The sequence below is a fragment of the Heterodontus francisci genome, chromosome 8 (assembly GCF_036365525.1).
Source record: "Heterodontus francisci isolate sHetFra1 chromosome 8, sHetFra1.hap1, whole genome shotgun sequence".
Lineage (NCBI taxonomy): Eukaryota > Metazoa > Chordata > Chondrichthyes > Heterodontiformes > Heterodontidae > Heterodontus > Heterodontus francisci.
In genome coordinates, this window is record NC_090378.1 from 65,588,949 (window position 1) to 65,613,724 (window position 24,776).

At 41.5% G+C, this 24,776-nt stretch overlaps 1 protein-coding gene across 2 annotated transcripts in view; it reads left to right on the plus strand.

Moving 5' to 3' along the window:
• ankrd13c (ankyrin repeat domain 13C) overlaps window positions 1–24,776 on the plus strand; it is a 119,519-nt gene that overhangs the window by 66,562 nt on the left and 28,181 nt on the right. For both annotated transcript variants that reach the window (XM_068037249.1, XM_068037250.1), the window contains exons 5-9: window positions 1,993–2,038; window positions 2,184–2,250; window positions 3,531–3,675; window positions 8,804–8,935; window positions 15,802–15,963. In XM_068037249.1, coding sequence (XP_067893350.1) covers window positions 1,993–2,038; window positions 2,184–2,250; window positions 3,531–3,675; window positions 8,804–8,935; window positions 15,802–15,963 — 552 coding nt within the window. The remainder of the gene's footprint in view (window positions 1–1,992; window positions 2,039–2,183; window positions 2,251–3,530; window positions 3,676–8,803; window positions 8,936–15,801; window positions 15,964–24,776) is intronic.

The following is a 24,776-nucleotide window of genomic DNA, read 5'->3' on the forward strand; positions in this document are numbered from 1 at the left end:
CAAAATACTCTTGTGTCTCTCATGCAGCTTTAGTTTAAGATACTTGTTTTTCCTTTTCTGTTTTCCATTCTTTCTCTCCTTCACTTTGTTGTCTTCTCTCACTTCCTTCCTCCAATTCCAATTAATACTGCGAGAAAGATACGAATGAGGATGCATATTTAGCTAATCATCCAAAAAGAACTGAATATCCCTCCCCTTTGCCCCTACTCTCTCAATCACAGCATCCAATTGTAGCAGTTTTAACACCTTTTTGAGCAATGAAAGTGTCCATCTTTTCATAAGTGCAATATTTTGCAATTGTCTGTCTCAAATTTCTTCTGTCCTTGTTCTTCCCAGTTGTATGTGATTTAACATTCTGTAGGCCCCCGGGTGCCTCAAATTCAGTTGACTCCCTTTTGATTTTCTCCTGTAACATTAAGCAATTTGCATTGTGCTTCTGAATGCAAGTCATTAATGTAAATTAGGCATCTCAATGCTGATGTGGGGGATTTCCCATCTTGCTTCTCTAACAAGTTTCTGCTACTTACTATCCTTTTTACACAGTTCCTTATCCATTTCCAGGTTGTATCTTCAATGCTAACCATTTTAAGCTTAACGAGCAGCTTTGCATATGGAACTTTTTAAAAAGCTTTAAAACATTTTTTTTTCATTTTCTCTTTTCCTCTCGACCTTTCTTCTGCTGTTTCACTTCTCTTTCGTTTGTCCCTGCAATGCTTTATTTTTTTTGTAGGATAAGGCAAATCTCGTTGCACCACTGCAACAACTGAAAAGGCAAAAAATGAAGAGTGGAATCCTAAAACTCGAAAACCAAACAAATGTGCAGCTGTGCTGAAATTTGGTGAGATTGGTCTTGGCTCCAGGTAGTTGGGAAAAACCTTTCTAGTTACCATAGAATCATAGAACAGTACTGACAGAAGACTGCCATTCGGCCAATGGGGTCTGTACCAGATCTTCCAAAGAGCAATTGTTAGTCCCACTCATTCCACATATCACAGAATCACAGATATGCCTGCAATCTTTTTCTCCAAGTATTTATCCAGTTTCCTTTTGAAAGCTACTATTCTGTTTCTACTACCATATCAGGCAATGTATTCCAGGTTCTAACCACTTGTGTAAAAAAAAAAAAAAAATTTCTCCTCCTGTTCATTTCTCTTTCTTTTGCCAATCAACTTAAATCTGGTTATCGACCCTTCAGCCATTGGAAACTGCATTTCTTTTATTTACTCTATCCCTTCATGATTTTCAACACTGCTATCAAATCTCGTTTTAGTCTTTGTTCTAAGGAGAAGCTCAGCTTCCCCAGTCTATCCACATAACTCATTCCTGATCTTTGGAACTACTACAGTAAATCTTGTTTGTATCCTCTCCAAAGCCTTCACATCCTTCCTAAAGTGTGGTGACTAGAATTGGACACAGTACTCCAGCTGGAGTGAACAAGTGTTTTATATAGGTTTATCATAATTTCCTGCCTTTTCTACTCTATGCCTTTCTTTATAAAGCCCAGGACAGCTTTACTAACCTGTAGCCACCGACAAAGATTTGTTCACTAACACTCCACAGATCTCTCTCTTCTTACAACCTCTTTAAAAACTTAACTTGTATTGCCTTTCCTCGTTCTTCCTACCAAAAGGTATCATCTCTCACTTTTCTGTGTTGAATTTCATCTTCCATGTGTCTGCCCATTCCACCAGCCTATCTGTCCTCTTGAAGCCTCCTCACTGTTTTGTACGCTTACTTGCCAGCATCATTCAGGCAAAACATTATTGATTCTGGTTCTTCCAGCCCTTTCCTGAGCTTTTTGTGAATGTTGTGCATTGTAATAGTTTGAAAATCACTGACTCAAAATAGTGAATGTTATAGTTCAATTTGCAGGCAAGTAAATTGAGATACAAGGTTATCTGTTTCTATATTCATACATGATTGATCAATTAAATTAGAATTAGTCTCTTATGTCGGAGGTAACTTTGTTTATATCTTTATTTTATTTTTTAGCTAGGGGATTTTTATTTAGAACTTCACTGGGATTTTCAAAGCTGGGGTAAGTGTTGATTGTCATGTCTTTTTGACTTTTTCTACACAATTTGGGCTCTTCAATTGCTTTCGAACTTTTAAATATGAAATTTAAGTCAGTATAGCAGCCAAGCTAGATTCATTATTTTTTTCCTATCCTTTCTCTATTACAGTGCCTTTACTTTCCAGAATTTTGCCTTCAGATGCTTGTAAAATTTACAAACAGGGTATAAACATCAGGTAAGTTAATTTCACTTTTTTAAAGAATGAGGTGCAGAAGTCAATTACTCCTAGAGGGTACATTCGTACTTCTGGATCCTAGATTCTTCATTTAAAAAAAAATATTTATTCTTGGGATCTAGGTGTTGGTGTCAAGATCTGCATTTATTTCCCTGCCCTGGTTTCCCCTGAGGAGATGATAGGTCATATTCTTGAAACATACTACATTAAAGTGGTTTGATGCAACTAAGTGGTTTGCTAGGCGACGTCAGAGGGCTGTTGAGAATCAACTACGTTGTGTGGAATTAAAGTCACGCTAGTCCAAATTGTGTAAGAATGGCAGGTTTCTTTTCTTTCCAATGACAATCCAACAGCCTTGTGGTCACCTTTTTACTGATACCAATTTTTATTTCCAGATTTTATTTTTAAACTGAATTCAAATTCTCAATCTGCCATAATGGGATTTGAACACATTCTGTAGATTACTAGTACAGTAAGATAATCACTATGCTACCCAGTTACAGTTGAACTAGCTAACTCGATTTCCTGTATGCTTTCCAATGTCTTAAAGTTTAACCAAAGGTCATCAAATGGTGGTCTCAAGATGTGTGCTAGTTGAGGTTAGTTTCCAGATCCTACTGACTTCACCTAAATACTCTCATCTCAGGGTGCCCATTTTCAAGGATCTTGCAAGGAATCATTTATAAGCCACTAAAATAAAAGCAAAACACTGCGGATGCTGGAAATCTGAAATAAAAACAAGAAATGCTGGAACCACTCAGCAGGTCTGGCAGTACCTGTGGAAAGAGAAGCAGAGTTAACGTTTCGGGTCAGTGACCCTTCTTCGGAACTGGATTTCTTGTTTTTATATCATTTATAAGCCAGCTTGTGTATAAGCTGACCAGGACTTCAAGCGTTAACACTTGCCTAAGGCAGTTAAACCATAGCTGTGGACTTGTATCACCACTTGTGTGTAATCCATTACCAGCTGGTGCAATTTAAAAACAGCATTAGGCAAGCCATTAAACAAATACTACACAGATTGTGTTCTGTATTGCATTGGTAAAGTGGCTTTCTAGCTTAGTTCAACAAAATCACGAAATTATTACAAATAAATTTTGTTAACAGAAAATTTTTGTTGAATTTTCTTATTTATAGATGATGTAAAGAAAGATTGTTATCCAGTGAAACATCATCTGCATAAGAGAGCACTGATATCTTAATGCAGAAAATTCTGTAAGTTCATAAATAGTAACATTTAACATGAACTAAAAACTGCTGCAACTAATGTGTATTTTCAGGCTTGATACAACTCTAATAGACTTTACGGATATGAAGTGTCAACGTGGAGATTTGAGCTTCATTTTCAATGGTGAGGCTATACCCTCTGAATCTTTCATAGTATTGGACAACGAGCAGAAGGTTTACCAACGAATACATCATGAGGTGAGTTTTGTGTTGTATGAATAGCAGCCGCAAACTCTGTATTTATCTTGTAGTAAGAACAGTTAACTATGGACCATTCGTATCATTTTCAGTAAACAGGATGTATGAATGTATATAATTAATATAGTTAAAAGTTTGATAAATAGCTTTACTGGCTATGTATTTACTTATGTTTCCTGATATACAAATCTATTCACACAAATGTTATTTACTAAAATTGTGGCAAGATACGGAACTTCACAAAAACAGTTTGGACATATACACTGCAGTGATCACATGTCGTAATTGGCCTTTTCTTGAGTTTTGGCTTGTGCATTTATTTTCCTGGCTGCATATGGGTGCAAATACACAGAGAAAGCACATACGATTGACTTCTCCTTGTACTTTGCATGCTTATTCATCTGCAAATAGAAAAAGAACTAGGATTGTATAATATTTAAGTTACTATTTAAAGGCTCAGTTTAGAGTTGTGCAGTTTATCAATACTGTACAGTAGTGAGAGCAGGATTAATAAGTCACTCCGTCTTGTTTTTTCAAGAGCATATATTGTCAATGTTACTTTGGTGTTAAATGCATGAGTCACAAACTGAAACATTTACTGACTATTACTGACTTCATTCCTGATCTTATCACTCTTCCAGTGCACCGAATTTACAATTGGAAACAGAAATATAAAAACATCAGCATCTAGTATTCTCAGATTAAAAATCTGATATCACAATTTTATATTTCTACATGTACAGAGAGAGGAGCAAATTTGCAGGGAAATTAGAGGTGAAAAAACTATACAATAGTGATAATGGACTTTAATTATCCTAATATATAGACTGGAATAGTAATAGTGTAAAGGACAGAGAGGTGAAGAGTTTCTGAAGTGTGTTCAGGAGAAATTTCTTGATCGGTATGTTTCTGGCCCAATGAGGAAGGAGGCATTTTTGCATCTGGTTCTGGGGAATGAGATTTGATCAAGTGTCAGTAGGGGTACATTTAGGGAACAGTGATCATGGTATAATGTTTAAGCTGGCTAAGGAAAAGGACAAGGAGCAATCTAGAGTAAAAAAAAACTGAACTGGAGGAAACCAATTTCTGTAGGGTGAGAATGGATCTGGCCCAGGTAAATTGGAATCAAAGATTGGCAGGAAAAACTGTAATGGAACAATGGGCTGCATTTAAAGAGGAGATGGTTTGGGTAAGTCAAGGTACATTCCCACGAGGGGGAAAGGTAGGGCAACCAAAGCCAGAGCACTCTGGATGGTGAAAGCGATGGAGAATATGATGAAACAGAAACAGGGGATGTATGACAGATGCCAAGTTTATTAAACAAGTGAGAACCAAGCGATTGTAGAAGGTTCACCGAGGAAGTGAAAAAGCAAATAAGAGGGGCAGAGTGCATGGCTGAGTTACTAAATGAGTACTTTGTATCTGTCTTTACCAAGGAAGAAAATGCAGCCAAAGTCATAGTGAAAAAGGAGGTAGTTGAGACACTGGATGGGATAAAAATTTCTAAAGAGAAGCGATTAGAAAGTTGATAAGTCATCTGGACCGGATGGGATGCATCTGAGGATGTTGAGGGAAGTAAGGGTGGAAATTGCAGAGGTACTAAGCCATAATCTTTCAGTCCTCCTTGGATACAGGGCCGGGAGGGGGTGTGCGGTGGTGGTTGGGGGGGGGGGGGGGGTGTGAATGCCTGGGGGTGGGTGGTGCGGGGTGATGGGGGTGATGGTGATTGGGCCAGAGGACTGGAGAATTGTTTAAAAAAGGGTGTTAGGATAAACTCAGCAACTACAGGCTGGTCAGTTTAATCTTGGTGATGGGAAAGCTTTCAGGAATGATAATCCAGGACAAAATTAACAGTCAGTTGGACAAGTGTGGATTAATTAAGGAAAGCCAGCATGGATTTGTTGAGGGCAAATCATGTTTAACTAACTTGATTTGAGTTTTTTGATGAGGCAACAGGGAGGGTTGATGTGGATAATGTGGTTGATGTGGTGTTTATGGATTTCCAAAATGTGTTTGATGAAGTGCCACATAATCAATTTACTAGCAAAGTTAGAGCCCATGGAATAAAAAGGAAGGTGGCAGTGTGGATATGAAGTTGGCTGAGAGAGTAGCAGTGAATGATTATTTTTCGGACTGGAGGGAGGTATACTGTGGGGTTGCTTGGGGGTCGGTATTAGGACCACTGCTTCTCTTGATCTATATTAATGGCCTAGACTTGGGTGTACAGGGCACAATTTCAACATTTGTGGATAATACCAAAACTTTGAAGTATTCTGAGCTATGAGGAGGATAGTGATAGACCTCAAGAAGACATAGACAGGCTGGTGGAATGGGTGGACAAGCGGAAGATGAAAATTAATGTAGAGAAGCATGAGGTAATACACTTGGGTAGGAGGAACGAGGAGAGGAAATATAAAATAGTGGGTACAATTATAAAGTGGGTGCATATGCAAAATCATTGAAGGTGGCAGGGCAAATTGTGAAAATGGTTTAAAAGGCCTATGGGACTCTGGGCTTTATAAATTGAGTATAAAAGCACGGAACTTATAATGAACTGTAATGAAACATTGGTTCGGCCTCAAGTGGAATATTGTGTCCAATTCAGGGCACCACACTTTAGGAAAGATGTGAAGGCTTTAGAGAGGATGCAGAAAAGATGTAAGAGAATGGTTCAGGTGTCTTTCTTCACAAAAGAAGGGGACGATGCAGATGTTGTAGTTAAGGAGGAGGAGTGTGAAGTACTGGATGTGATGAGCATAGGGAGAGAAGAAGTATTAATGGAATTAGCATCCTTGAAAGTTGATAAATCACCAGGGCCGGATGAAATATGTCCAAGGCTGTTAAAAGAAGCAAGAGAGGTAATAGCAGAAGGTCAGTCCATCATTTTCCAGTCCTCACTGGATACATATGTGGTGCTGGAGGATTGGAGAACTGCTAACGTTGTACCTCTGTCTAAAAAGGGAGTGAGGGATAGACTGAATAATTACAGGCCAGTCAGTCTAACCTCAGTAGCGGACAAATTATTGGAATCTATTCTGAGAGACAGGATAAACTGTCACTTAGAAAGGCACAAGTTAATCATGGATAGTCAGCATGGATTTATTAAGGAAAGATCTTGTTTGACCAACTCGATCAAATTTTTTGAAGAAGTAACAAGGAAGATAGATGAGGGTAGTGCAGTTGATGTGGTCTACATGGATTTTAACAAGGCTTTTGACAAGGTCCCACATGACAGACTGGTTAAAAAGATAATATACCATGGGATCCAGGGAAATGCAGCAAGGTGGATACAAAATTGGCTCAGTGGCAGGAAACAAAGGGTAATTGTTGACGGGCGTTTTAGCGACTGGAGGGCTGTTTCCAGTGGCATTCTGCAGGGCTCAGTACTGGTCCCCTGCTTTTTGTGGTATATATTAACAATTTGGACATAAATGTAGGGGGCATGATCAAGAAGTTTGCAGACAACACAAAGATTGGCTGTGTGGTAGATAGCGAGGAGGATAGCTGTAGGCTGCAGGAAAATATTGATGGTTTGGTCAGATGGGCAGAAAAGTGGCAAATGGAATTCAACCTGGAGAAGTGTGAGGTGATGCATTTGGGGAGGCCAAACAAGGCAAAGGAATACACGATTGATGGGAAAATACTGAGAAGTGTAGAGGAAGTGAGGGACCTTGGAGTGAATGTCCACAAATCCCTGAAGGTAGCAAGACAGGTCGATTAAGGTGGTTAAGAAGGCATATGGAATCCTTTGCTTTATTAGTTGAGGTATAGAATATAAGAGCAGGGAGGTTATGCTGGAACTGTATAATCATTGGTTAGGCCACAACTTGAGTACTGTGCGCAGTTCTGGTCACCTCATTACAGAAAGGATGTAATTGCACTAGGGAGGGTACAGAGGAGATTTATGAGGATGTTGCCAGGACTGGAAAAATGCAGCTATGAGGAAAGATTGGACAGGCTGGGGTTGTTCTCCTTGGAACAGAGAAGGCTGAGGGGAGATCTGATTGAAATGTACAGAATTTTGAGGGGCCTGGATAGAGTGGATGTGAAGGGTCTATTCACCTTAGCAGAGAGGTCAGTGACTAGGGGGCATAGATTTAAAGTGATTGGTAGAAAAATTAGAGGGGAGATGAGGAAAATCTTTTTCACCCGGAGGGTGATGGGGGTCTGGAACTCACTACCTGAAAGGGTAGTTGAGGCAGAAACCCTCAACTCATTCAAAAGGAGTATGGATATGCACCTCAAGTGCCATAATCTGCAGGGCTATGGACCAAATGCTGAAAGGTGGGATTAGAATAGGTGGATCGTTTTTCGACTGGCACAGACACGATGGGCCAAGTGACCTCTTTCTGTGCCTTAAATTTTCTAAGATTCTATGAGGATTTCAATTACATGGATAGGTTGGAGAAGCTGGTGTTCTCCTTAGAGAAGAGAAGGTTGAGAGGACATTTGATAGAGGTGTTCAAAATCCTGAGGGGTCGAGACAGAGTAGAGAGGAACTGTTCCTGTTGACAGAAGAGTGAAGAACCAGAGGACACTGATTTTAAAGTGATTGGCAAAAGAACCAATGGCAACATAAGGAGAAATGTTTTTTACACAGCCAAGTTGTTACGACCTGGAATGCACTGCCTGAGAATGTGGTGGAGGCAGATTCAATCATGGCTTTCAAAAAGGAAAAAGGGGTTGAAGGTCAAAGTTACCTAAGTTCAGGGGGCGAGAGGGCAATAAATCAACTGATTAGTCATGGGTATGGGTGGGAGGGGGATTAGAACTTTGAATATAATTTTAGTTTTTGAAAAACTGTGCCGTAAGAATTTAAATGCCTCAGAAGGGCCTGAAGTCCTTTAAAAATGGCGTCTGCATGGTGACGCCATTGTCAGGGAGGGCACACCCGCTCCCTTCATGTAAATGAGCCACCACGCTAAATATCTCCATGCCGCATATGTCACGTGTGCGCCACGCCGTTTTGGAAGCTCGCTGCCGATCTCAGCCAATGATTCTATTCTAATGTGTCATTACCAATCTTCCTGCCTTCAGTTAAAACCTCCTGTATTCCTGTCATCTGCAAGTATTTGGGTACTGAACAATTCTGCTTTTCCTGCTTCATATACCAAAAATTTCCTTTCAGGAATCGGAGATGGAAACTGAAGAGGAGGTAGATATTTTGATGAGCAGTGACATTTACTCAGCAACGTTATCTACAAAATCTATTACCTTCGCGCGTGCACAGACAGGCTGGCTTTTCCGGGAGGACAAAACGGTATGATTGCTTTTGTTTGTGAGTGTTAACTTTCATTAAGATACATGTGGTTGGTAACGTATAAATTAATCTTTCCAAAATGTTCATTTGTGAGATGTGCAGTACCTGACAGGATCCTCCACCTAATAAATACCAATGATTCAAGCTAACACGTGAAGGCCATGCATTTCTTTACTGAGAGGAACGGCCACTCTGTGCTGTTCATACACTTGCTGGTAAAGCACATTTGGTGGATGCCTGTGAGTATAATTCTTGATTGAGAGATTCAAGAAGAATGAAGAAAAAATATCACAAGAAAATTATTTGTGTATTTATTTATCGCTTGTTATAATTTGTACTGGAGAATGTAGGTGTGCTTCTTTTTTGTTGCCCGCCCCCCAAATCCTCCAACCCCGGCTTTGTGTCTGGTTACTCTGCTATGTAAATCCAGGTAACATTGTAACAAGCTGGATGTATTGAAAGCACAACTAGAAATAAATGGGTATGATATGATAGCTATCACAGAGACGTGGTTGCAAGGTGATCAGGGCTGGGAACTAAATATTCAAGGGTATTTGACATTTCCGAAGGATAGGAAGAAAGGAAAAGGTGGTGTGGTAGCTGTGTTAAGAAAGGATGAGATCAGTACAGTAGTGAGAAATGATCTTGGCTCATAAGATAAAGTTGTAGAATCAGTTTGGGTGGAGATAGGAAATAGCAAAGGAAAGAAGTCACTGGTGGGAATAATTTGTAAGCCCTCTAACAGCAATAATGAGGGCTTATAGGAAAAGTACTGCAATAATTGTGGATGATTTTAATCTTTATATAGATTGAACTAATCAAATTGGTAAAGTTAGCCTGGGGGATGAGTTCATAGAGTGTATTAGGGACAGTTTCTTAGAAAAATGTGCTCTGGAATTAATCCAGGGGCAGGCTATTTTAGTCCTGGTAGTGTGTAATGAGACAAGATTAATAAATGACCTCATAGTAAAGGACCCTCATGGCAAGAGTGATCATAACATGATAGAATTTCACATTCAGTTTGAGGGTGAGAAGTTTGGGTCTGAAACTAGTGTCTTAAACTTAAGTAAAGGCAATTACAAGGATATGAAGACAGTTGTCTAAAGTGGGCTGGGAAAATAAGTTAAAAGGTGGGACAGTAGAGAAGTAGACATTTAAGGAGATAGTTCATAACTCTCAACAAAGATATATTCCATTGAGAAAGAAAGACTAAAAGGATGCACCATCCGTGGCTCACTGAGGAAGTTAGTTAAGGTATCAAATTGAAAGAAAAGGTGTACAATGCTACAAAGATTAGTGGTAGGCCAGAAAATTAGGAAAACTTTGGAAACCTGCAGAGTATTCCTTAAAAAAGGGGAGAAATTAGAATATGAGAGTAAACTAGCAAGAAATATAAAAACAGACAGTAAAAGCTTCTATAAATATATAAAAAGGAAAAGAGTCGCTAAAATAAGTGTTGGTCCCTTTAAAAAAAAAAATGAGACTGGGGAAATAAATAATGGGAAACGACGAAATGGCGCAAACTTTGAACGAGTATTTTGTATCTGTCTTCACAGCAGAAGACACACAAAGCATCCCAAGGATAGCAGAAAATCAAGAGGCAAAAGGGAAGGAGGAACTTAAAACAATCACTATCACTAGAGAAAAAGTACTAGGAAAACTAATGTGTCCAAAGGCTGACAAATCCCTTGGACCTGAAGGCCCACATCCGAGGATAGTCACAGAGTTATGCAGCATAGAAACAGACCCTTGGGCCCATCGTGTCTATGCCAGCCATCGAACTATTCTAATCCCATTTTCCAGCACTTGGCCTGTAGCCTTGTATGCTACGGCGTTTCAAATGCTCATCTAAATACTTCTTAAATGTTATGAGGGTTCCTGCCTCTACCACCTCTTCAGGCAGTGCATTCCAGATTCCAACCACCCTCTGGGCGAAACTTTTTTTCCTCAAATCCCCTCTAAACCTCCTGCCCCTTACCTTGAATCTATGCCCCCTGGTTATTGACCCCTCTGCTAAGGGGAAAAGTTTCTTCCTATCTAACCTATCAGTGCCCCTCATAATTTTGTATACCTCAATCATATCCCCCCCCTCAGCCTTCTCTGCCCGAAGGAAAACAACCCTAGCCTTTTCAGTCTCTCTTCATAGCTGAAATGCTCCAGCCCAGGCAACATCCCGGTGAATCTTCTCTGCACCCTCTCCAGTGCTATCACATCCTTCCTATAGTGTGGTGCCCAGAACTATGCACAGTACTCCAGCTGTGGCCTAACTAGCGTTTTATACAGCTCCATCATAACCTCCCTGCTCTTATATTTTATGCCTCGGCTAATAAAGGCAAGTATTCCATACGCCTTCCTAACCACCTTATCTACCTGTGCTGCTGCCTTCAGTGATCTATGGACAAGTACACCAAGGTCCCTCTGACCCTCTGTACATTCTAGGGTCCTACCATCCATTGTATATTCCGTTGCCTTGTTAGTCCTCCAAAAATGCATCACTTCACACTTCTCAGGATTAAATTCCATTTGCCACTGCTCTGCCCATCTTACCAGCCAATCTATATTGTCCTGTAATCTAAGGTTTTCCTCCTCACTGTTTACGACACCACCAATTTTCGTGTCATCTGCGAACTTACTGATCATACCTCCTATATTCACATCTAAATCATTAAAGTACACTACAAACAGCAAGCATCCCAGCACTGATCCCTGCGGTACACCACTGGCCACAGGCTTCCATTCGCAAAAACAAGACTCCACCATTACCCTCTGCCTCTTGCCACTAAGCCAATTTTAGATTCAATTTGCCAAATTGCCCTGGATTCTATGGGCTGTTATCTTCTTAACCAATCTCCCATGCAGGACCTTATCAACAGCCTTACTGAAGTCCATGTAGACTACATCAACTGCTTTACCCTCATCTACACATCTAGTCACCGCCTCGAAAAATTCAATCAAGTTAGTTGGACATAATCTCCCCCTGACAAAGCCATCTCTGATTAACCCCTGCCTCTCCAAGTGGAGATTAATCCTCTCCCTCAGAATTTTTTCCAATAGTTTCCCTGCCACTGATGTTAGACTCAACGGCCTGTAATTACCTGGTTTATCCCTGCTACCCTTCTTGAATAATGGTACCACATTCATTGTCCTCCAATCCTCTGGTGCCTCTCCTGTGGCCAGAGAGGATTTGAAAATTTGTGTCCGAGCCCCTGCTATCTCCTCCCTTGCCTCACATAACAGCCTGGGATATTTATCCACTTTTAAGCCCGCTAAAACAGCTAATTCTTTCAATACTAATATGTTCAAGTATATCACAATCCCCCTCCCTGATCTCTACACCTACATTGTCCTTCGCCATAGTGAACACAGATTAAAGTAATATTTTAAAACCTCACCTATGTCCCACGGCTCCACACACAGATTACCACTTTGGTCCCCAATGGGCCCTACTCTTTCCCTGGTTATCCTCTTGCCCTTAATATACTTGGGAAAATCCTAAGGCATTTTATTTTATCTTGCCCGCCAGTGTTTTTTCATGTCCCCTCTTCGCTGTCCTAATTACTTTAAGTACCCCCCTTCACTTTCTATACTCTTTTAGTGCCTCTGCTGTTTTCAGCACTCTGACTCTGCCATAAGCCTCCTTTATTTTCCTGATCAATTCCTCTATATCCCTTGACAATCAGGGTTCCCTGGGCTTGTTGGTCCTTCCCTTCACCTTAATAGGTACATGTTGGCTCTGAATTCTCACTATTTCCTCTTTGAATGACTCCCACTGGTCTGAAGTAGAGTTGCCTACAAGTAGCTGCTCCTAATCCACTTTGGCCAGATCCTGTTTTATCATGTTGCAATCGGCCATCTCCCAATTCAGTACCTTTATTTCTGGTCCTTCTTTGTCCTTTTCCATAACTACCTTAAATCTTAGAGTTATGGTCACTATCCCCGAAATGCTCCACCATTGACACTTCTACCACTTGTCCAGCCTCATTCCCTGGGATTAGATCCAGTACTGCCCCTTCTCTTGTAGGACTTTCTACGTACTGGCTCAAAAAACTCTCCTGTATGCATTTTAAGAATTCCTCCCCCATTAAGCCTTTTGCACTAAGACTATCCCAGTTGATATTGGGGAAGTTGAAATCCCCTACTATTACTATTATTACCCTATTATCTTTAAACCTCTCTGAGATTTGCCTACATATCTGCTCCTCTGTCTCTCCCTGACTGTTTGTTTGGAGGCCTGTAGTATACTCCCAGTCAAGTGATTGCCCCTCTTTGTTTTGTTGCCTGTTGTAAGGATCTTAAAAGAAGTGGCTGCAGAGATAGTGGATGCATTGGTTGTAATCTTCCAAAATTCCCTAGATTCTGGAAAGGTCACAGCAGATTGGATAACCACAAATGCAACACCTCTATTCAAGAAAGGGAGGGGCTGGCAACAAAAAGCAGGAAACTATAGGCCAGTTAGCCTAACACCTGTCATTGGGAAAGTGCTAGAAGCCATTATTAAGGAAGCAGGGCATTTAGAAAATCATAATGCAATCAGGGAGAGTCAACATGGTTTTATGAAAGGGAAATCGTATTTGACAAATTTATTAGAGCTCTTTGACGATGTAACAAGCAGGGTGGATAAAGGGAACCAGTAGATGTAGTGTATTTGGATTTCCAAAAGGCATTCGATAAAGTGCCACATAAATGGTTACCACACAAGAAAAGAGCTCATGGTGTTGGGGGTAATATGTTCACTTGGATGGAGGATTGGCTAACTAATAGGAAAAAGAGTCGGGATAAATGGGGCATTTTCAGGTTGGTAAACTGTAACTATTGGAGTGTCACAGGGATCAGTGATGGGGCCTCAACTATTTATGATCTATATTAATGACTTGGATGAAGGAACCAATGTATTGCAGCCAAATTTGCTGACGATGCAAAGATAGGTATGAAAGAAAGTTGTGAGAAGCACACAAAGTATCTCCAAAGAGATATAGATGGGTTAAGTGAGTAGGCAAAGATTTGGCAGATGGAGTATAATGTGGGAAAATGTGAGGTTGTCTACTTTGGCAGGAAGAATGAAAAAGCAGAATATTATTTACGTGGAGGAGAGAGACTGCAAAATAGAGCGGTACAGAGGGATCTGGGTGTTCTTGGACATGAATCACAAAAAGTTAGCATATAGGTGCAGAAAGTAATAGGAAGGCAAATGGAATGTTGGCTTTTATTGCAACGGGGATGGCGTTTAGAAGTAGAGAAGACTTGCTAGAGTACTGCATACAGTTTTGGCCTCCTTACTTAAGGAGGGATATACTGGCATTGGAGGCAGTTCCGAGAAGGTTCACTGGGCTGATTCCTCAGATGAAGGGGTTGCCATATGAGGAAAAATTGAGCAGGTTGGGCCTATCTGGGAGTAGGAGGCAATTTGGAGTTGAGGTTACAATCAGGTCAGCCATGACCTTGAATGGCGGAGCAGGCGAGGAGCTGAATAGTCTACTCCTGCTCCTATTTCATATGTTATGTTCTAAATATGCGACAAAGAAAGAATGAACTTGCATTTATATCGTGGCTTTTAAGATCAGGACAGTCAATTAAATACTTTTTTTGAAGTATAGTCATTGTTGTAATGTAAAGTGATAGCTCAGGTTTCAAAACCTCTCTACTGCATTAGATTATATTTTAAGTGTATTTGCTTTTAACTGGACCAGAGTGGATATGAAGCTGAAATGAAGGTGCTCTTTTTATCTTTGATCATAAATGGAGGACAGAACTTTACAGATAGCTGTTTCATGGGTGTTTTAGAAACGTAGGGCTTAATTTTATTCTCCCACCAATGAGCATGCCACCATGCTGCAGCGATCTAGCACACAGCAGCTCATTTAAATATGTAGGCCGGTCTTCCCCCGCCCCCCACCACAATCACGTGGTGGGAGTGGGCTCTGTGATGCCGGCAATGGCATCAGCTGCCTCTGCACAGGCGCTGGCACTATTTTTAAAAGGCTGCCAGACCTGCACAGTTGAAACCCATTCCAACCCCCCGCCCTGCCAATACACTGAAAATTAATTTCTGACCCGTTCCCCCTTCCAATACAATGAAAATAAATGGATGCCCTGTTTTTCCCCCCCCTTCCCCAAAACACTTACATTGTTGATTTGAGCTCTTTTTTTCCCCCCCTCCCTCCCCCCAACTGTACAAAGTACAGAGGTCATCCTTCTGCCCCCATACAAGAAATACAGATATGACCCCATTTCCCCCCTTTCCGGCCCCCCCCCCCCTCCCAATTCACTAAAAGTCCTAAGATCCCTCTTCCCGATCTCGGTTGCACCAGGTTTCACTGGACAGGAAAGTGAAGGTGCATGAGTGCTGGCTGTTGCGCTGAAGATCGCGCGCAGCCGGCAAGATTGCAGTGAAAGGTATGTAAATGTATTCCTATCCTTTATTTAAATATTTAAAGTTGGGTTCAGTCGCCGAGCAGTGGGGGATGGGGTTGGGTGGGGGTTGCTGGTGGGCTGCCATGGAGCCTCGCTGCCGCCAGGAAGATCGGGCCTGGCAATCCCGTCTTTGGGCTCCGTGGCAGGCTGCTGCCGCTGCAATGTTCCAGGCCCCCTCCCCCTGCCATGGAGCCCGATGTTGGGAGCTCAACAAAATCCAGCCTGTTAGGCGTGGAATGAGAAAAGGTAATTCGACTGATCAGAACCATTCCTTCCATTAACTAACTGTGTACTATTTGTCCTATCCTACTCTACTCAAATCTCGTCTCCCAGATAAGGTGTAGTCTCCTGAATATGCGTCACCTTTGCTTTCACTTGATTCTACTTAACTATGGTGTAATATAATTGATAAAATAAGGTCATTTTCTAACTTCGAGAATAACAAAATTCTACAGGAACGAGTAGGAAACTTCTTGGCAGATTTTTACTTGGTAAATGGCCTTGTTCTGGAATCAAGAAAGCGTCGTGAGCACCTCAGTGAAGAGGATATTCTAAGAAATAAGGCTATAATGGAAAGTCTGAGCAAAGGAGGAAACTTGATGGAACAAAACTTTGAGGTAAAGATCATCCTATTCTGAGTATTATATCTGTCTGCTTTTTAATGAGAGTTAAACAAGATCAAATTTGTTTTTTCTTCATGTTGTGGAAGAGTCTGTCACTCTAGTATTGGCCTTTAAGCCACTCCAGGCGCTGCTCCACAAATCACTGACCACCTCCAGGCACTTACCCATTGTCTCCCGAGAGAAGGAGGCCAAAGAAGAAGATATCTGTCTGCTTTTTAATGAGAGTTAAACAAGATCAAATTTGTTTTTTCTTCATGTTCAAAATTGGGAAACATTAAATAGGTTTCAAGTAACAAGCTACTTAATTATTGCAGAAAATAGTTCGATTTTGTTGTATGCACCTAGAAATTACCATTTGTGATTTTAGTGGATGGATGTCTAACTCCGTCTACTGTGGCATTGAACGGAGGGACCAAGCGCAAAATATCTCTGTATGTGGTTGAAATACTATTATATGTAAATAACTCAACCATTTCACTCCCCAGTATTTCACAAGAATTTGGAGAACTTTGAGCTTACAAGCTCAACAACTTCAAAACTGAGGGCATGTACCTCATACAAGGTGTTCCACGCACATACAGGAATTCTAACCCTTTGTATGATCAGGAACTGGATCTACACATTACACCAAAACTTGCCAATTTGTACAAAATGGTCTTGTCCTGCTGACCTTCCCTATCACTACCAAGCCATTATATATACACACAGATAACTAGATGCAATAATAAATTCCTTTTACTACTGAATAGACTGTATATAATAGGCTGGATTTTACCAAGCCCATGACATATGGCTCTTCGGTGGGAGGATGAGGAAGATTGTTCTGGCAGAGGCTCACCACGGAGGCCAACATCGGGAGGGCCCAGCCCAATCCTTCCGGCAGCAGTGAGGCTCTGTAGCAGCTGGGCGATGGCAACTGAATTACAATATGTAAATGAATGGGATGAATAAATTTAAATAAGCTTACCTTAAAGCTTCTGGGCCCGCCACAATCTTCAGTGCGGTGGCGGTACTCCTGTGCCTTCAATTCCCTGTCTGGGGAAAGCCGCATGACACTGGTGGGGAGAGGGGAGGAATTAAGATTTTCAGTGCGGTGGGGGGGACGGGGTCAAATATAATGGGTGTAGGGGATGTTGGGAAGGCGTGAAATTAAACTTTGTGCAATCTGGCAGGGGAAGGTCAGATTTAAAAGTTAAGACCTGGTCTCAATTCTCGAAGAATCTGTAGCCCTCCTTCCTGCACCATGCTTCAAGACACGCATTGATCCTCCCTATCTTCCTATTTCTACTCTCGCTAGCACGTGGCACTGGCAGTAATCTAGAGATTACTACCCTCGAGGTCCTATTCTTTAACTTCCTCCCTAGCTCATGAGCTCCTGAAAATCTGACTGTAGAACCTCAATACCTGCCCTTGCCATGTCGTTTTTTTACCAACATGCACCACAACTTCTGGCTTACACCCTTCCCGGTGCAGAGTATCCTTCACAATCTCTGTGATGTCCTTCATCCTGGCACCAGGGAGGCAACACACCATGCGGGACTCACCATAATGGTTACAGAAGTGCCTATCTGTCCCCTGACTGTGGAATCACCTATAACAACTGCATTTCTGCACTTTGCTGCTCCCTCCTGTAACAGTCCCTTGCCCATTGGTGCCATGGTCTGGACTGCACTCCTTCAAGGTGTTGTCACTCTCAGCAGTCTCCAAACCGGTTTGAGAATGACACACACCCCAAAGACTCCTCAACTTTATGCCTCTTCCCTCTGTTCCAGATGGCCATCCGCCTACTATCCTGAATTCTTACTGCCTGTAGGATGACCACCTCATGGAATGTACGATTCTGCTCCCTGATGCTCTGCAGTGACTTCAGCTGCCCTTCAAGATGGGAAAGACTGAGCTCGAGCTGAAGCAGCTGGAGACACTTCCAACTCACGTGGTCCCCCAAGACACATGAAGTGTCCTGAATTTCCCATATGGTGCAGGAATTGCAAGCAATAGGTCGCAGGTGCCCATCCATGATCTAAAACAAAAAAACCTCTATTCCCTTTTTAAACAATCTATTTAGTACCTTGTTCAAACAAGAATTATTACTTCTCGTCCTGCTGTGTGTTTATATTATTACAATACTTGCTGTTACACTACACCGATTTGAAAAATTTTTAAGCACCCAGCTCATAACTTGAACCAATATCTTCCCTGCTGCTTTCATTCTTGCTCTCTATAGATACTTATATATGGGTAAATTATAAAATCCATCTTTGATTTTTTGTATAAAAACTAAAAACTATCAACTCTTATTTTATATTTGCTAATGTAGAATAAATTAAAAGCTTAATTTTTATTCGTTTCATGGGATATGGGTTTGCTGGCCAAGCCAGCATTTATTGCCCATCCCTAATTGCCCATGAGAAGGTGGTGATGAGCTGCCTGGATGGTATCAAGTGTTGTTGAAGCGGCACCCATCAAGGCAAGTGGAGAGTATTCCATCATACTCCTGACCTGTGCCTTGCAGATGGTGGACAGGCTTTGAGGAGTCAGGAGGGTGAGTTACTCGCCGCAGGATTCCTAGCCTCTGACCTGCTTAAGTACACGTGGCTACTTATATGGCTACTTCAGTTCAGTTTCTGGTAAATGGTAACCCCCAGGATGTTGATAGTGGGGGATTCAGCGATCGTAATGCCATTGAATGTCAAGGGGAGATGGTTAGATTCATTATTGTTGAAATTGGTCATTACCTGGCACTTGTGTGGCGCGAATGTTACTTGCCACTTCTCAGCCCAAGCCTGGATATTGTCCAGGTCCTGCTGCATTTCTGCACGGGCTGCTTCAGTATCTGAGGAGTCGCAAATGGTGCTGAACATTGTGCAATCATCAGTGCACATCCCCACTTCTGACCTTATGGTTGAAGGAAGGTCATTGATGAAGCAGCTGAAGATGGTTGGTCCTAGGACACCACCCTGAGGAACTCTTGCAGTAATGTCCTGGAGCTGAGATGATTGACCTCCAACAACCAGAACCATCTTCCTTTGAGCTAGGTACGATTCCAACCAGCAGAGAGTTTTCCCTGATTCCCATTGACTCCAACTTACCAGTGTACTCATCCCAACTGGCTTTCTGTTTCTCCGCACTCTCTGTTGATTGTGAAGTCACTTTTGGATTTTTGATTTGCCTCCAAACCTCCGCCTCCTCTCCTGCTGCTGCTGTCCGAATCTCTGTGGTTTTGGCGTGCTTTTAAAACTCTGTCCTCTCCCACTGCTTCTCTCTGAATCTCCCTTCCTTCCTCCTGACGTAGCAATTCCAAGACCTGGACAGTCATACCTTGGAAGATCCTCTGGGCAGACAAGAGACTGCAGATTTGGCTTGAGCAGCATCAGTACCCAAAATAAGAGAGCAGCCTATATCTATGGCCTAAACACTTGGCTGGAAATAATCTCCCAACCAATACTTTTCAAAGACTGTCAGAATAGACCACTGAATTTAGAAGCATCCCCTTATTATTATGATCTTCTCAACGCACCTCCATGAAAATCCCTGATCTACCAGCATCTCCCTACTCTTACAATGAGGAGCTCCCAAAAACGCTTTCCTGAATTGGATTTAAAGGTTTTGGTGTGATGTAAACCAGACCCTTTCATCAGTTGATTTGAGAAACTCCATTTCAAAGATTAGATCACAGCCTGAGATAGTGGCCGGAATTTTACGCCAGCCCAATGAGCCAGATGGTGGCGGGGGGTGGTGTAAAATGGAGCAGGAGGCTCCAGCAGGCCTTCCCGACCCGCTCCCGCCTCCGCCCCACTTTATGCAGGATGGGAGGGAGGTGGGAAACGGGCTGCCCGCCCCAGGCCAATCAAGGCCCTTAAGTTGCCAATTAACAGCCACTTAAGGGGGTGGAAGTCCCGCCTCAGAACAATTAGAGCCTGGGGACCCGTAAAATGCAGGATGGATCCTCAGGCTAGGCAGAAGCGGGTTCGCTGCTGACTTTTACGTTGGTGGCAGCTCCTGTCCACCCGACGTAAAGTCCAGCCCAGTGTCTTTGACAGATTTGTCTGAGAAGCAGATAGTTGAGTGAGATTTCAAAACAATAGCCTATTCTACAGGATGGGAAGTGAGTCTATATTTTAGAAAAAAATCTGTGAGAAAGGGGTTGGCACATTTATTATTTTATGTATCTGAGAGAAAAATATAGATTTCACTTTTTATGCTATTTTATTTACATCTGATAGATAAATAAACTGTCTGAGTACTCAGTTGTAAAGTGTGTATACCCAGTCTGTATTTTGAAGAGGTGAGAATTGACAGCATGTGATGCATTCCAGTATCTAGTACACAAAGTAAAAGCTGTTGCAAGCTCTGGAGCTCACTCTAATTTACTCAGATATTGAGCAGAAAAGTTTGCGCTCTGGATTCTAAGGATGTAAGATCTGCTTACGGTAATGAGCAGTGATATTGAACCTGAGAAAATATCTAGCTTACACACACCCAAAAATGTAGCATTGGATATTGGGAGAGGTAGTGGGTATTTGTGGGAGAGCGGGTTGTTGGGAGAAAGCAACAGTTTGGATATGGGTACAAATGAGACAGATATCTGAGAAACAGAGCGTTGGAGATTTGGAGATGGAAGATTGGTGGGGGCATGGTGCAGGATAAGGTTTGTGTATTGGATGCAGTTTGAAATAAATACAAAATGGTGACTTGAATTGGAAGGAAGAATGAATATGAAGGACCAGATAGACAGCAGGCCTAAGTGGATGTTCGGGGAAAAAGTGGGGCAAAGTGTACAGCCCAATTTAATTTATTCTGCAGCAGTTTGTATGATGCATGATTGGCCTGCGCCTACCAAACCCTGATTTTTGTCTCTCAAATTTAGGTGCAGCCCAATTTTATTTGATTCATTTATTCAAGAGATGATGACTGGCTTTCAGAAAGGCTTGTTTTAAATTAAACCCGATTCTTCTAATTGAAGTCCGTTGTTTAAATTGCTTGCTGGTCTGCCAAAATCAGATTTAATGTAATAAATTTGTTAAAGAGATGACAATTCAAAGCTGCTTTAATGTTCAAAAGATTTAAAATAGTAACAAACACCTTGCATTAGAGATGGGGTAGCTGATTGTGGATGGAACAAGAGTTTAAAGAAGTATTAGAAGGCCTAATAGTGATTTAAAAATTTTTTTTAAAGCACTTCTATGCATGGGTGTGAAGGAATTGTGACAGAGGAAGTGTGTGCTAGATGTAAGACATTTAATACATTAATATGCATGTTTTGCTTCTGAAAGCAACTTTTTGGAACAATATGAACAGGTCTCTTGTCAGTGAGAATTGTGCAAAACAGGAAGCAGTCAGGCTAACAACAGGCATGTTATGTGTATATTTTGAATTGTCACTGCATCTTTCTCACCATCTGGTATAAATGAAATGGAACAGGAGCAAGTCTGAGCACAGAACTATTTGCCAAAGCTCTATTTGTATCCTTTAAAGCTGGTAGTTTGAAATCAGAATTTAACACCAAAACCTGCAAGTCTAATAAGCAAAAGAAGAATGTAACAAAATAAATGGTTTAACGTCACATTAACATTGTTCACTTCTGCAAGTTTTACGACATTTCTGCAGAGGAAACTGTGAACAATTGGACCAGAACATAGGAACGGGAGTAGGCCATTCAGCCCCCTCTCTTGAGAGCTACAATTGTCATGTCACCCCCTAAAGACAACGGTGCTATTTCCAAATTTCTACTACTCTTTGTGTGAAAAGTGCTTTGTGATTTTGCTTCTGAATGGCCTAACTCTAATTTTAAGATTGCCACCTTGTTCTTGATTCCCACACCAGAGGAAATAGTTTCTCTTTATCTACCCTTTTGAATTCTTTTAAAGTTTTTAAACACTTGAGCAAATTACCCTCAACCATCTTAACCCAAGGGAATATACGTTAAGTTTTTTTTTCCAAAAATATACATTATTTATAAAAATATCGACTGAAGTATTAAAGATTCCTGTCAGCTTTATTCATTATGTATTCTTATGTCCACAGTTGCCTATGTAAACATGTCATCATGTAATTACACCCTCTTGGAAGGGCAGAAGCTGAAAAACAATGTTAATTAGAGCACCCCTTTTACAAAAGATCAATCCTGCAAATATATTTTATCCTCTTTGATCTGCTGAAGCCAGTTAAAGTTATTAAAGATATCAAGGGATATGGAGATAGTGTGGGTAAATGGCATTGATGTAGATGATCAGCTAGAATCTAGTTGAATGGTGGAGCAGGCTTGAGGGACCAAATGGCCTACTCCTGCTCCAATTTCCTGTGTTCTTATGATTCCTTTGGTGTCACCGAGTGGTCTCAGGCAGGAACTGCAGGCAGAGTCGGAATTTAAGAATCCAGAGCGTGCATTACCACAACAGGCATTTTATCATTTTGAGTGTCACATACAATTGCAACTTTCACTGCAAGTAAACATTTATAAAATGGATTTTGAAGTGGAATATTTTGATCTACATAGCATTTTTAAAATATAATGTAGATTTAGAAAGAAAAGTGTGTTGTTACGACCAGGTGAGAAAGGTGTCTAGTGTCTTTCTCAGCCTTCACCTGGTCTTTCTGTAACAGGGTTTTGTTTTAAGCACACTGTGTTTTGAGCTCCCCCTTGGTAAATCCTTGTTCACCACTTTCCAATTACAAGGCAAAGAAATGAGCACAAACAGGCTTTCTTAGGTTTAAAGAAGAAAAGTGAAATTTATTTAAACTTAAACTCTATTTTGGTTAACGCCTACGGATACACGCCACGCCCCACACTAGCAAGCATATGGCATATACAAGTGCAAATAGAGACAGAAAAGAGCAGAAAAAAAATAAAGTGAAAAAGTTTGAGGCAGTCTCTGAAGGGGGTTTGTTAGTGTGCTTCGAGCTCGCTATAGTCCTTGCTTGTAGATAGATCTGCTTTTCGTTGGGGCCCAGTATTCTTCTTAAACCTTGTTCACTGTAGGAGACTTTTCTCTCTTGGGGTTCATGTGTCTTCAGTGGGTCTTCAGTTCCGTGAGAAAGAGATGGGAGCAGACAGGACAGAGACGTTCTCAGTCCAGGAGCAAAGAACTTTCTGAGTTCCAACACTGTTTCTCCAATTTAAAACTCCCTTAGTTGGCCAGCAGGTGGTCACATGACCGACTGGTTTAACCAGGACTCTTTTGTGTATTGGGGAGCAGGGACTGGTTCCTTTGTTCCAACACTGTCTGCTAGTATGCAAAAAATGTTTTTACAGTCAGGGGCTTGGCAACCCCTTGTAATAAGCCGCCTTTTCTTCCCAGCAACATTTTTAAAATTTAATGTCCATGTGGTGAAATTAATGTGCCTCATTCTTGGTGGGTGGGGGCCTGCATGACACCTCCATACCCAGCGGAATGAAATGCAATTTGAAAAAAAAAACAGTGCATTTCACTAAAAGGTTTGAGAGAAATATAAGATACAGAAAGAAAAACCATACATTTCTCTCATTCATTTCCATTCATTCATCAATCTTAAAGCCTATTAAAATTGTCTTTTCTAGGTGCCAGTGCTGCTTTAATTTCCCCTTTTTTGGCATCCCAGTACCCATGTGGTTCTTTGGGGAAGCTTTTCTTCAGTTTGCCCATTGCCATGATTGCCTAGGGTTTTGTTCCTGTGGAGGTCATTTTTTTTGGCTGTTTGCTGACAATGCAACCATTAGGTGTCGCAGTACTTGCACATGTGCAAATGCAGACTCTTCATCTGGAATGTCAGTGTCTGCGACGTTCAGGCAGCTGCCAGGATTAAAGATGGCGCTGCTCAAATTTTCACAGGAAAGGCTTATGGCTAAATCCTTTTTAGCAAACTAACCTTACATTAAGTTGGATGGAAACCCAGTAATATGCTACTATGTAGTTATAGGATATTAACTGTAATCCTCAGATCCATTTAATATTCCAGTAATCCTATTAAATACAAAAAGAATTTTATATTTGAATTTCCATTGGAAGAGAGTGAATTGTCACCCCGATCGAAAATCAGGCAGAGTATAAAATGTGCTGCCAATTCTTTATTGTGATTCAATTATATGACTGGCCAGGACTGATTTTACCCGAATGCAGCTGCTAGCTCCCACCCCACTAGCCGTTCTCCTCCCTCAGCAACTCGCTTTCTCCCCCTTCCCCCCCCCCCCCCCCCCCCCCTCAGCCCCTCACTCCAGACTTTGCTGCTCCCCCCCACATCCCTGGCTCATTGCTCCCCACTCGTGCCACCCTGTTCTCTGGTCAGTCGGTCGCCCCACGCCCCCCCATCCCCCCAGCTGCTAGTTATAGGCCACACCGCTTCCCTCCTCTCAGCCACTCGCTCCCTGTCAAGTTCCCTCAGAATTCAATAAGATCACTCCTCATTCTTCTAAACTCTAATGACTAAAGGCCTAACCTGTTTAGCCATACTTGATAAGTCAATCCCTTCATCCCAGGAATTAGCCTAATGAATCTCTTTTGAACTGCCTGCAATGCCAGTATATCCTTTCTTAAATATGGGGACCAAAACTGTACGCAGTACTCCAGGTGCGGCCTCACCAACACCCTGTACAGTTATAACAAGACTTCCCTATTTTTAAACTCCAACCCCTTTGCAATAAAGGCCAAAATTCCATTTGCCTTCTTAATTACTTGCTGCACCTGCATGCTAACTTTTTGTGCTTCATGCACAAGAACACCCAGATCCCTCTGTGCTGCACTTTTTTGGAGTCTCTCTCCATTTAAATAATAGTCTGCCTTTTGATTCTTCCTACCAAAGTGCATGCCATCACACTTTCAAAGATACAAAGA